At 41.3% G+C, this 14,503-nt stretch overlaps 1 protein-coding gene across 1 annotated transcript in view; it reads right to left on the reverse strand.

Annotated features, from left to right (window-relative positions):
- The window catches only part of LOC123511396 (regulator of MON1-CCZ1 complex-like), a 15,410-nt gene extending 1,684 nt beyond the window's left edge, over positions 1 to 13,726 (reverse strand). Inside the window, 15 exon segments of the mRNA XM_045267239.1 lie at positions 1 to 457; positions 1,120 to 1,274; positions 1,825 to 1,964; positions 2,974 to 3,152; positions 3,321 to 3,483; positions 6,925 to 7,052; positions 7,590 to 7,713; positions 8,044 to 8,200; positions 8,202 to 8,233; positions 9,256 to 9,361; positions 9,800 to 9,959; positions 10,604 to 10,784; positions 11,469 to 11,612; positions 12,184 to 12,339; positions 13,553 to 13,726. The exon segment at positions 1 to 457 is cut by the window's left edge and continues 1,684 nt beyond it. Coding sequence (XP_045123174.1) covers positions 378 to 457; positions 1,120 to 1,274; positions 1,825 to 1,964; positions 2,974 to 3,152; positions 3,321 to 3,483; positions 6,925 to 7,052; positions 7,590 to 7,713; positions 8,044 to 8,200; positions 8,202 to 8,233; positions 9,256 to 9,361; positions 9,800 to 9,959; positions 10,604 to 10,784; positions 11,469 to 11,612; positions 12,184 to 12,339; positions 13,553 to 13,663 — 2,016 coding nt within the window. The 5' untranslated portion in view covers positions 13,664 to 13,726 and the 3' untranslated portion in view covers positions 1 to 377.
- Positions 13,727 to 14,503: the final 777 nt, after the last annotated feature.

Genomic DNA, 14,503 nt, shown 5'->3' on the forward strand with positions numbered 1-14,503 from the left:
TGTCCTTTTTTCATGTATATGATTTGTTGTTGCTGCTGCTGCTATTGCTACTGCTGCTGCTGCTACTACTATTACTACTACTACTACTACTACTGCTACTACTACTACTACTACTACTACTACTACTACTACTACTACTACTACTGCTGCTGCTGCTGCTGCTAACACTTCAGCCATTGTCATTGTACTACCACGGAACATTCTCTTGTGTATTTGTATCTCATTAATCGACAAGCTCTTGGAATTACAGAGTTAAATTATTATTGTTGTTCTCAGTAATTAGCTATATATGTAATCTGCTACTATTGCCACTACTACTACTACTACTACTACTACTACTACTACTACTAACTATTATTACAATTATCAATCCAAAACTACAACTGTTGATTGCTGTGGTCAGGTAGTTCTCCAAATAGCTTCTTGTAATGCTCCACAAAGACCTCACAATGTTCACCTGCAATGAGAGAGAGAGAGAGAGAGAGAGAGAGAGAGAGAGAGAGAGAGAGAGAGAGAGAGAGAGAGAGAGAGAGAGAGAGAGAGAAAGGAGAGAGGAACAATATGTGAGATTTGATGTATATTGTGACAGCATCTCTTCTTTCTCCAGCCATATGGAAAGAGAAAGGCACACAAAATTTACGTATATGAAAGAAAGTACATGGTAAACTGATGCGGATGATTTATGGAGAAGGAGAGGAAGGAAAGGTGATGAAGAGCTAAAACGAGGGAAAAAATGAGAATGAGAAGAAATAAAAAGAAAAGGAAACAAGGCAAGAAAAGAACATGAAGAAAAAAAGATATAAAAAGAAATAATAATGATAAGAAAAAAGAATTAATAACACAAATAACAAGAGCACAAGGAACAGAATAAAAAAGAACAAGAAAAGAAGAAACAAGAAAAGAAAGAAGCACAAGGAAAACAATACAAAAAGAACAAGAAGAAATTAAACAATAAAACAACACAATAAAAAGGAACACAATGAAAAAAGACAAAGAACAAGAGGAAAAAAAGTACACAGGAAAAGAAACACTGCAATAAGGAGGAAAGAAGAAGTACCACAAGCAACAAGAACAGCAGGAACACATGCAGTATGAGTGAGCAGTGACCCAGCGACCCACCCTTAGCAAAAGCCGGGTTGCCTCTGAGCCGAGTGTTCCTGAGGCTGAAGAAGATGAAGGTGGAGTAGAACACCTGATCACTGCCGCTGCCCATCGCCGCTTCCAGGAACTTGCGGGCCGACACAGACTCTGCCAGGCCCACGCTGCGTGCATACCTGCCCCCACACATCACAGGGAGAGGTGAGGCACAGTTTACAGTAGTGCATACATTAATTATAAGCTGTTTTCATGAGTGGAAGTCTGGAAATTGGAATTGACTACAGAAGTGAACTGTAGGACAGAACACTCACAAGAACTGAAAGATACAAAGAGGAATCAACTGCAGAATAACAGGGAGAGAGAGCCAGTGGGGGTGAGAGTGTGAGTGACAAGTGTGTGGTGTGTGTACTGGTGTGGGGTGCTTGGTTTTGGTCATCCTGTGTGAGGTTGCTGGCCTGATATATAGACAAATTTTTGAAGTAGTGACTTTTCTTTAAATTCTTGTTCATAAATCTTACTAAAAAATGTTAAACCTCAAGAAGTCATCAATCAACACACACATACAAAGCTATTCACCATCTGACAGACAGCTGGTGGTTTGGTCTAACACTGACAACACCTTAACACTGCTTCAGTGACCACAATACTGCCACCAAAAATAAATAAACAAATGAAAAGATTAAACAAATAAAAGTAAAGCAAGGGAGAGGGAAGCTTCACACTGACCTTAGGGCGGGCGTCACCTGCCGCTGCGACAACAACACCTCAATAATCTCGTCGTGTGCTGTGTTGAGTCTGCACAGCATGTCCAGGCTCAATTGCTGCCCTGCTGAGTACACCCCCACCAGGGACAGCAGCAGGCATGCCTGGGGGGAAGGGAACATTAATGTGTGTGTGTGTGTGTGTGTGTGTGTGTGTGTGTGTGTGTGTGTGTGTGTTTTGTCAGGTTGTGTTTTAACTGATCTCTTTTTGTCAGTGGTGTAACAAGAGTGAAAATAATAAATTGAACAGCTGTAACTTTCATGCTACAAAGGATGTGCAGTAAGTATGCAAGTGTATGTGTGCGTATGTTTGTCAATTTATTTAATGATGATGAAGTGCTGCACAGTGGCAAAAAAACAGGTTGACCACAAAATCTCGATGCTTCACACAAGGGGCATGCTGTGATGGATCTTCTTGCTAACATAACAAAATTTCAAAAGCATCAATATAAAACGGTACACTGAATTTTGCACCTCACTGTTATGCAAAAGCTGGAACACTGATCCTGTGAGAAAAAAAGAGTACAGTAATTTGTTCTATGTCTCACCCTTAATAATTCACATCCACATAACATTATACAAAACTGAGAAAATACCAAACAAACCAGATCACAACAAGCTGACGGTGAAACAGCTGATGAATATTTGGGGAGGAAGGAGAAATACAAACACCAAAGATATTCTGGAGAGAACAGAAATGAGGATGGTGAGATGGATAGGTGGCATCTCACTGTTGGAAAAGAGAAAGTGAAGATAAAAGAAGAACGTTTGGAGTGTGCAACATGAGAGAGAAGGTAAGAGAGGCAAGGTTGAGATACTTTGGACATGTGAAGAGGAGAGATGAGGAAGAACCAGTGAAGAAGACAATGCTGATACCAGTTATGGGAGGAAGAAAGGTGGGTAGACAGAGAACAAGATGGGAAGACGTGCTGAAGCATGACATGAACAAACTTACACCTACAAAAAGAGAACACAGTGAATAGAAACAGATGAAAGAAGTAAACTCAAGAGACTGACCTTACAACACAGTGGAATAAGGTCATAGGAAGCAGAAAAATACAACCACCATACAAACCAAAGCACACCAAGCACAACACCGCCAGCTGGCACTCACCAGGGGCTTAGAGTCGGCCAGAACGTGATACTGCAGTAGCTGGTGTAGTTGGTAGAAGTGTCTGGTGCGCACCAAGGCATTGATCACCAGCTCATAGAGGAAATGCTGCACTGTCACCCCCACCGCCCCCAGTGACCGCGTGTACTCCACCACCACGCCCACCACTGCTCGGACTGACACTGTTGAGGAGGAGGAGGAGAAAGGGAGGATGAAATGCTAGCTAACCTAACCTACATATGCACTCAAGCACACACAAACACTCAGAAACACCTCACATACACTAATTAACACACAAACACACACACGCACATGCACAAGCAGACACACACACACACACACACACTCACGTTTTTTGTCTCCCTTCCCAGTCTTGCCTTCCTTCTCCAATTTCTCCACCTCCTCCATCAGTGGGGCCAGGACAGCACTATACATGTCAGCCTGCTCCACCACCACCACGCGCCGCTCCACTCCTCCACTCGCTGCAGCGGAAAAGCTCACACTCTCTCCCATCTTGTGTGGAGGAGAAGGAGGAGATCAAATGGGTTAATAAAAGATGTTATTTTTTTCAGTTTTTTTTAAGTTATTTGTTATTTCTATTGTTCTTTTTTATTGTGTGTTTAGTTAAAAATGGTGTTCTTCTATATTCTTCATAAGATATTGAGTAATTTTGGGCAGTGTGGTAAAGTATTGGTTTGTAGTGGTGATGTGGTAAGGTATTGGCAAGTGTGGTGTGTTGGTGTGTGGTGTGGTAAGGTATTGGCAAGTATGGTGTGCTGATGTGTGGTGTGGTGTGGTGTGGTGTGGTGGTGGTGTGTGTGGTGGTGTTGTGTCATAAAGTGTTTGTAAGCATAATGTGGTGTGTGGTGGTGTGGTGTGGTGTTGTACTGGCAAGTGTGGTGTGGTGTGGTGTGGTGTGGGTGTGGTGGTGGTGTGATGTGGTGAAGCATTTGTAAGCATAGTGTGGTGTGTGGTTGTGTGAGAGAGAGTAGCAATGAGGTGTGGTGAGGCATGTGTGGTGTAGCAGTGTGATGGTGTGAGAGAATGTGTGAAATTGCACATGGTGAAGCAAGTAACAATGTGGTGATGTTTAGTGGTGATGACATGGTATGGTAATGTAGTGTAGTAAACCAGTGAAGTAAAATATGTAAAAGTACTGTTTGGTGATGTTTCGTGGTGTGGTGAGGCAAGGAACAGTACAATGCTGAAGTTGTATATAAGAAAGAACACCAGAGTAACACCTTCATCCAGTCACTCCCTGCAACACCCCCACATTACAGATTAACTAAAGCCTTCCCCCCACACAGCCTGAATGCAAATCCCTGAGCCAACAACATCACTGGTATACTGGGCTTTTCTAATCACAACAGTTACACCCACTAACAGTAGCAAGTAACAGCCATTGTACTACCAACATGCAACAATAATGGCAAACAAACACTAAACTTTCATCTACATCTATTATCAGTAGTAGTAGTAGTAGTAGTAGTAGTAGTAGTAGTAGTAGTAGTAGAAGAAGAAGAAGAAGAAGAAGAAGAAGAAGAAGAAGAAGAAGAAAAGAAAAGAAAAGAAAAGAAAAGAAAAGAAAAAGAAAAGAAGTAGTAGTAGTAGAAGTAGAAGTAGAAGTAGAAATAGAAGTAGAAGAAGAAGAAGAGGAAAGCAAAAAAAAAAAAAATAAATAAAAAAAAATCTACGTTTCATAAATACTATCAAAGTTTTAAAAAAGGACATTGCCATTAAGATTTGAGATTGGAAAAAGAAATTGTGCTTTTATGAATACTATTGATGCTTTGATTTACACATACATTTTAGTTATAATTTGTGAATGAAAAATAATTACTATATCATGAATATTGATGTCTTAAAGGCCATTTCAGTTACAGTTAATTAAATGAAGAACTATTGCGACATTGGAATTAGGGAAAAAACAGAGAGAGAGAGAGAGAGAGAGAGAGAGAGAGAGAGAGAGAGAGAGAGAGAGAGAGAGAGAGAGAGAGAGAGAGAGAGAGAGAGAGAGAGAGAGAGAGAGAGAGAGAGAGAGAGAGAGAGAGAGAGAGAGAGAGAGAGAGAGAGAGAGAGAGAGAGAGAGAGAGAGAGAGAGAGAGAGAGAGAGAGAGAGAGAAGAGAAGGAATACAGAGAGAAGAGACTGTTGGAGGAAGGATGGAGAGAAGAAGAAAGGCAAAGAAGAGAGAGAGAGAAAGGAAAATAGAGATGAAGAGAGAGAGAGAGAGAAAGGAAAATAGAGATGAAGAGAGAGAGAGAAAGGAAAATAGAGATGAAGAGAGAGAGAGAGAAAAGGAAAATAGAGATGAGAGAGAGAGAGACAGAGAAAGGAAAATAGAGATGAAGAGAGAGAAAGAAGGACGGAGAAAGAAACAGAGAGATAAAGAGAGAAGAGAGGCACTTGAGTGATAGTGATAGAGATAAAGAGAGAGAGAGAGAATTAGAGAAATGGATATAGAGAAAAAGGAGAAACAAGATGAAAAAAGGATATAGAGACAAAGGAGAGAAGAAAGATAGTGAATGGACAGAGAGAGAGAGAGAGAGAGAGAGAGAGAGAGAGAGAGAGAGAGAGAGAGAGAGAGAGAGAGAGAGAGAGAGAGAGAGAGAGAGAAAAGTCATCAACATCTGAGTACTAAAAGGCAGGCAACATGAAACAAGCGTCTCCAAAAATGTTCCGAAACACTCACCAGAAACAAACCTGACTTCTGGATAGACAACCGTGGGAGAGGAAAAGTGCATGAGAGAGAGAGAGAGAGAGAGAGAGAGAGAGAGAGAGAGAGAGAGAGAGAGAGAGAGAGAGGTATTCATATAAAAAAAAATAAGTGCATTAAGAAGTGTAGAGAAAAATTTTAAGGAGAGCAGTTAGGCCAAGAAAAATAATGATAATAAGCCTAATGTTTAAAAAAAAAGGCAAAAATATATGACTTCTATATATAAAAGTAAATATTAAAAATGTTTCTGATACATTTTCCTTGGACCCCCAAAAATATTAAGACTGGGAATGATGGAGGGAGGGAGGGAGGGACAAGATGGAGGGGTGGGGTGGGAGGAAGGAGTGAAGACTGTAAATGTGATAGGGGAGGGGAGGAAAGAGGGAGGGGGAGGGAAAAATGGGACGGAGGGCATCAATTCTGATATAAACACAACTAATTAAGCTTTTTCTTTACAATTAATAAAACCAAAAAGGAGAGAGACTATAACAGGAACCCTCACTGCTACATAAACAGAAATGGCAGTGTTAGTTCCCCAAAAAGAAATTAATTAATGCCTATTGAAAAAAAATGAACAAAACAGTGAAGATTAATATTTCTGAGCAGACCTTTGATTTTTTTTTTTTTTTACTTACCCTTTTGTTTCCACCTTCCCCAAAACTGCCACTCATATCCAGCCATACAGAAACATAAACCTTGCCTAATTCTACCAAAAAATCTATTGATATTTCACCCCCACACTTCAGTTTTGTTTTTAAAGGGAGTATCTGCCCAAATGCAAAAAATAAATAAATAAATAAAAAAAATTAAATAAATAATAAAAAATAGTAATAATAATTAAGTAAAAAGCCCTAATGAAGTTGCCATACCCATAAGCCATTGCACCATGTATTCAGAATCAGAACCTCTCTCTTAGCTGAGAGTGTTGCAATAACCTCATCACCGTGTCCATAACTCACTTGGAAGGACAGGACATTTTTATGAACCTTTGTCACTATGCAGGTCACGAATGAATGAACAAACAATTCTTCCTCTGAGATCTGTCCTATCACATCTTGCTTCACAGGTAGGCTGCCATATGTAGGCCTAACAGATTATTACAGCCACCATTACTTCATCACATTACATCCCTCAGTATACCTCAAAACACCTCCAAAACCATTAACTGCACAATGCACTAGTCACTTAACACACACACCACTCACACAACACACCTCCACACACCACCACACACCATACCTGTGATTGAAGAATGGTGTTGAGGTGTTGCCTGTACGCAGTGTTGATCTTGTCAAATATCTGTCCCAGGCATCCTAGCTGTCCTGACTCCACCACCTTCCTCACCACCAGCAGCACCAGAGACTTGGCTGTGACGGGAGGTGAGGAAAAGTTACGAGAGGTAGGAGAAGGAATTACAGTGCTTGGAAATGTTACAAGATGAGCAGCAGTGAAGATCTGGCTGTGAAGAAAGAGGAGTAACAGTTTGTTGAGAGAGGAGAATAAATAGTCCTTGAGTTAGAAGAAATACAGTCCTTGGAAATGTTGCAAGGAGATGAGCAGCAGTAAAAATTTGGCCATGAAGGAGTTGAGAGAGGAAAATTGAGTAAGAAGAATTACAGTCCTTGGAAATGGTACAAGGAGATGAGCAACAGTGGAGATTTGGGTGTGAAGGAAGAGCAATGTTCATAAAGAGAAGAGTTAGAAGAAAAAAGTTCAAAACACACCCAAAACACCCCAATATACACCAAAACACCCCAAAACATAACAAAACACCCCAAAACATAACAAAACATCCCAAAACACACCAAAACACCATAAAATTCACTCAGATGTTACAAGGAGAAAAGCAGCAATGAAAATTTGACTATGAAAGAAGAGGAATGTTCATAAAGAGAGGGCTGTACCTTGTTTCCTCCGCAGCAGGCAGTCCACCAGCTGAGTCTTGTCCTGCACAGCCTCCGCCAGACAGTCAAGGCGGAGCTGCAGGTGCCACATACAGCCCAGCCGAGCGTCAATCACTATATCCGGCTGAAACACAAACACACACACACACACACACACACACACACACACACACACACACACACACACACAGTTGGATGAATGCATGTCTCTTTGTAATACTCACAAAAAAAAAAAAAAAAAAAAAAAAAATAGACAAGTGGTAACTAATGTAACTTGTTATAGGTGTACCAGGTGGGAGTCAAGGGGTTAACAGACAGGACATTAAGACACTATGAGCCTGATTCAGCCCCACAAAGATACAAGTTAATTAGAGACACAGAAAAAGAGTATGAGAGAACCAAATGAAGAGAGACACAGGAGACAGAAATCAGTCAATCAACCTCCAAGACTCACCTGAAAGACAACCCAGGTGGGGGCGTACAGTTCACAGGGGAGGGACGGGGGGGAGGCGGCCTGGCAGGGGAGCGCGCCGGCCTCCACCAGAGAGAAAGGCTGCACTGACCGCGGTGGGGGGAGGGGGAACACCCATGTCATGCCCCTCCCCGTCACCCCCACCCACCAGCACGTCAAACAGCAGGGAGGTCTTCGTGGGTTGGGGGGGAGGGGAGCAAGAAAGTGTCATTTTATATTGTTGTTGTATTTGTTGGTCTCTTTTCTGTACAATTTTATCATTTTTTTTATTCTTTTTCATAATTTCTAATACTAGATCGATTATTACTTCTTGGTCTTCAACTCTTTTTTTTTCTCTCTCTCCAGCTTTTCTATTCTTCTTTATTCATCACACTATCTCTACACTCCCTTCCTCCTCCACTCCTCATTTCATTTAGTTCAACAGCCATGCTAGTAAAAGGCATTAATTAAGTGTGGCTCTTGCAAACTTATTCCTGTATTCCGAAACACTTTGCTTGTTCTCTCTCTCTCTCTCTCTCTCTCTCTCTCTCTCTCTCTCTCTCTCTCTCTCTCTCTCTCTCTCTCTCTCTCTCTCTCTCTCTCTCTCTCTCTCTCTCACCATGACTATTTTCAAAGAACATACAGATGATAAGCCACATTCTCAAAAGTATTCCTTCAGTTAACATCACAGAAACCTCATCAATCCATCACTAGAACCATCAAAGTACCATTAGAAACACATAACTCCAACTAGAGGCTTTGAAAGTACTTGCAGTGATAGAAGTGTTTTGAATGATTGTCTCTGCTCTACCACACCTTAAGAAAATGAGGGAAGCTGCAAGAGTCTGTCAGGCATACATGTGGCAGTCCATGTATGAAAAAAGCTACTTAATTCTATCTATCATCCCCATCCAAAAACATTATCTAATCTTCTTTTAATCCCTTCATTACTGGGACACATTTTTACCTTGAGATTTATGTAAGATTAGCCCATTTTAGTGACATTAGGAAGGGTCTGTGGAGGTCAGAGGATTAATGCCCACAGTCTTCACTATTTTAATCCCACACACAAGTTTCTGAAGATGCATAAAATCACCAAATAGTAAGCAGAATGAATATGGAAAAATGTCATGGTACTGAATGGGTTAAAGTTCCCTCTTGACTCAGCACTAACAACATGATTCCTGAGCCTCTACACTGCCTCTCTCCACCCACCTTTGATGCCTGGTGGTGCACGATAATGAGGCTGTCGATGATGTTGACCGCGAACCTCCCAGTCAACTCCAGGCGACATGTATAGGCCTTCTTAAACTGACTATCTCTGTAGGGTGAGGTGAAGTGCAGTGTTAATGGAGGTGAGAGTTGACATGGGGTGAGTTGGAAAGATGATGCAAGAGAAGTAAAGATCTAGGGTGAATTTCAGAATACATAAACATCAGAATGAAAACAAGATACTCAATACTGTATGGTGAGGTGATGTGTAGTGTAAGTGGGGGTGAGAGTTGACATGGGTGAGTTGGAAAGATGATGGAAGAGATGTAAGGGTTTATAAATTTGAGAATACATGAATATCAGAATGAAAACAAGATATTCAATACTGCAAGGTGAGGTGCAGTGCAGTGTGAATGGAGGTGAGGGTTAAAACAAAAAAACAAATAAGAATAAACAAAACCCTTGCAAAATACGAAACATCAATATCGTGCCTAAGAAAACACAAAAATAAAAACAAACAAAATGAAAACAAGACATGTGTTAATACTTGTTCTGAGTGTAGACATCAAGGGCGGCAGTGACGGAGGGGGAGGTGGGGTGACGCAGCACACACACAGAGGGCAGGCCGTACACCCACCCCACACACACATCGCGCTCCCCCAGGGTGACGCCCGGCGCATTGGGACCCCCGGGACCACTCACCTCCACTGGTACACCACAGGGAAAAGCAAGGACAGGGAGGATTAAATAAGAATATCAGCCACATGTGTTATATTTAGGTTAGGTTAGGTTAGATTTGTAGTTTTTTGGTTTATAGATAATATAATGACATTTGTTTTGTTTTCTTTTATTTATCTTTTTTTTTTCTTTTTTTAGGACATATGGTTAGGTTAGATTTATTTTATTTTGTTTGTAATATACTAACCTTTGCTTTTGTTTTTCTTTTTTTCTTTTTTTTTTTAGGACATGGTTAGATTTGCTTTCTTTTATTTTTTTTGTAGGATGCTATACTGGGTAGGTTACGCTAGGTTGGGTTAGGTTAGGTACGGTTTGTTTTTCTTTATCTGTAGAACACCATACAAAAAAGAGGCTCCTAGTTCTCTCACTCTATTCTTTTTAGCTGTCTTATAGGATATACAGGAAATACACCAACAGTATTCTTTGCCCGTGCCACAGAGCTGAGAGTGTGCATGAGTGTGTGTATGTGTGGTGCTTTGTCTGGCCAAACCACTGTGGAATTGCCAACCTCATAAATGAATGGATAGACATACTAGAAGTTAGATTTATGCCAACAGAACATAACAAACTTGACTCAATCCTGTAATGGCACAACAAGGTAAAGAACACACACCTTCAAACTTGGCCAATTTAGTGGACTGGCCTGGCTTGAAGGAGAAGGGCTGCAGGGTGGTGGAGGAGGGGGAGGTACCACAACACAGCAGCAGCAGCAGACACTCAGGGCTCCACACAAACCAGGTGCAGGGAACACTGTAGCTGCGCAGGTGACGAATGCCCAGACGCTCCCGGCTCACCTATGTGGTATGGGACTGTGTTAGTGTGGCGCAGTGTGTTGGTGTCCTTGTCAGGTAACAGGCGCCCTTCACTGCCATGCTTATTGTCATTATTTTGTGTCTGTGTGAGTGATAACAGGAACAAGAATGGTGAAGATACAGATATTATTTAGTTTGACTTTAACTTTAAGAGGTCAAACACTTTGTCTCTTGAGCACTGTGTTGCTTTCTTATCTCCAGTTCCACAGTTACCCTTGAATATTTGCCTGCCAACCAACTAAAGTACTTCACTCACATTTGTTCAGGTGCTAACCAAGGTATGAAATGTTTTTGCTGACAGCTTACAAAATGACTGGAGCTGCTCTTAGTATGTATTCAGTGGGCTTTGTTTCTGTTCAGGTAAATCTAATCACTCAAACTTTGGGAACAAGTCATTTGCTGCCTGGAAAAAGCAAAAACCTTACCAATCAGATAAATATTTCAAACATTCTTTCTTGAATCAGGAAAACACAGCTCAATAAAAAGGTAACTGATTACTCACATTCGTAATTAAAAAATAAATTGCATCAATATCAATTCATACATGCATTCTGATAAATACCGGTTGCAAATTTTTGGTTAGGAATGTTTGGAGTAGTTGTGTTAGATTCTAGGTGTGCACACACACATACACACACACACACACGCACACACACACACACACACCTGGTAAAACTCCACACCATGGTCGGTCACCAGGGCGAGGTCGTCATTGTTGGTCCAGATGAACCCAAGCAGCGTGGCAGACTTGGCACGGCACTCCTGGCTCAGGCCGGCACCCACCTCACCGTTGTTGTAACTCAGCAGCTCCTGTACACACACACACACACACACACACACACACACATACACATACACACACACACACACACATTAATTATTGATGTTATTTATTTATTTTTTTTTTTATTTTTATCAACAGCTTGCCTTCTTTCAAACATATACTTTATTGAAACTTACATGAATCTAGAATAAATGACTATTATAATATGTGATTATTGTCTTTTTTTCCTTTAATGTTTGTGTCTTTAGCCAATAAACTGAAACAACTAAAAAAAAATAAGGTCCTTTCTCTATATTTTCCTGGTAAAAGTCTACTCTAAATATCTTTTCCTTCAACACTATTCCCTTTACATTAAACTGAATCTCTCTACACACTCACTTCACTGTATATACGCCAATAAACCTGAGCTACACACCAGCAACGCCACACAACACCCACCACACCAAACCCACAACACAACACAACACACCACACCACACCTACAACACACTACACCACCACACCATATCAATACCACCACACCCACCACACCTGCACTACCACATCCACCACACCACACTAACACCACCACAATACACCATACCACACCACACCCACCACAGCATTCTTGGAGCGCTGTACGGCCAGGACAGTATGGTCAGGAGAGAACTTGAGGGAGGAGATGGGGCCGCGGTCTTCCATCCTGAAGGTGTGGTCCCTGCCCTGCCCCCGCACCACCACCCCCAGCGTGCCTCCTCCCCGCACACTCAACACCTGCCAAGAAAACAGGCTTCTTTAGTGTACTGGTGTGTGTGTGTGTGTGTGTGTGTGTGTGTGTGTGTGTGTGTGTGTGTGTGTGTGTGTGTGTGTGTGTGTGTGTGGGGAATAAGACACTTCATTAGTCTACTGTCATAAGGCTGTGTATGTGTATGTGTGTGTACATTATTTCTATCTACTGTTATGAATGCATCACCTATTTTTTATATAAGGGATGGTGTGTATGTGTGGGTTTACCTTGTGTAATATGCAGGATTTGAGTCAGCTAATACACATTCTTGTACTCTATCATTACCCAAAGATGTTACAATCACAAGCAGGATGAATGTCAAAGCAGTAATTGTTGTGTTTCAGAGACCCGTGTGGACATGAAGCAGTGATTGTCTCAGTACACTGGTGGCGGTGAGTACAAAATTTGTTCTTAACCCCTTCAGTACCATGGCGTGTTTTCATATTTATTCTGCTCACTATTTGGCAATTTCATACAGCTTCAGAAATTTAGATGCATTTTTATCTTGAGTTTTGGGTGTGATTAGGCAATTTTATTTACATTAGGAAGGATTTGTGGAAATCAGAAGATTAATGGCCAGAGTCTTTACTGTTCTATTACCCACATAAGTTTCTGAAGGTATATAAAATTGCCAGATGAATATTGAAATATGTCATGGTACTGAAGGAGTTACTGGCCTCACAATGGCCTGGCTGAGACACACCATGAACAAATAGTGGTGCAGCTCTCCACACTTACATAACAGTCTACTCTGGTGAAGAAATGAAAACCTGTCCAATCAAACATCCGCAGCACACAGCCCCCGACGACCCGTGCCTTGCCTTGCCGAAATGTGCACCAACCAACATAACACCAAGCAATGACTCCACAACCACCCCTCACTACAACAATTGGTGATTATATAAGTCCCTTCCCACTCTTATTATTACCATTATTATTAGTCTCTCTTCTACCAAACTTTCACAATCACTCGTATAATTAATTAGTGTTCTATCAGTCTGGAAAGAAAAATAATAATAATAATAATAAAACAGGAAAGAAAACAAAGAAAATCACAGAGAAATAATGCGGTGTATATAATGAACTTTAACGCACTCCAGCCACCACCACCACCATCATCATCATCACCAGACCCACACTAACCCCGCCAGCCTGCACCCACCCACGCCCACTCCCCACCCACCGCCACAGCCCACTCACCTCCTTGCTGGTGTCGTCAAAGAACACATTGGTGACTTTGCTGACCGGCTCGAACCTCACCGGGTCCGGAGAGAGCTCCAGGTAGCCCCGCGCGTCACCCATTGCTCCCATCTCGGCCCCGTCCCCGTCAGGCGATTGTTTACATGGGTTTGTTTACCTGTGACGTCACGCGCGCCTCTCCTACGGGGCTACTATTTCATGTGACAGATGCTTATTTTAGGTTTGTTTTGCCTTTTTCTCGTTTTCTTCTTGTCTTTTTCGCCATTTTTTCCTCAGGAGTTGTTGATATATGTGTAGTCCATTGTTTTTCTTAGTGTTTTCCGTGTTTTTTTTTTTCGCTGTATTTTCCTTTCTTCTGGTTTTGGGGAAGTGACTCAGTAATTTCTCACGATGTTCTTGTATTCTTGTATTTTTTTTCATTGTATTCTCCTTCTTATTTCGAGTAAGCCATTATACTGTTCTTTTCATTATTCGCTGTGAATTACCAAGTTATCATCACACGTTCTTGTATCTTTCATTCATACATTCTTACACTTCCACTTCTGTTACTGGATGTTGTAATTCTTTTTCTTCGCGTATTGTTCTCCTCCCTTCTCATTATAGCCTTTGATTTATGCTACAATGTGAGTCTTTCATTAGCAGCCTGTGTAGTGTTTGCAGTGGCAGCAGCAGCAGCAGTATTAACAGCATGAACCCTTGGCTGTCATGTGATGTCTGACGTGTGATGGTGCAGAGGGGGTAGGGAAACTCTTGACTTTTTCCTTCTTTTAATTAATGATTCTCCTTGATTTTCCTTTACGTTTTTTTTTTCTGAGTCTATGTAATGTTGCAATGGTAGTAGTATAGTAGTATTTATTTCTTTGTTTATTTATCTATTTATTTGTTTGGCCAGTCATGTGATTTTTGCTCATTGTATCCAGGTCTCGTGGTGTTGCAGGGGGCACTTATCCA

Source organism: Portunus trituberculatus, chromosome 31, assembly GCF_017591435.1.
Source record: "Portunus trituberculatus isolate SZX2019 chromosome 31, ASM1759143v1, whole genome shotgun sequence".
NCBI classification, from domain to species: domain Eukaryota; kingdom Metazoa; phylum Arthropoda; class Malacostraca; order Decapoda; family Portunidae; genus Portunus; species Portunus trituberculatus.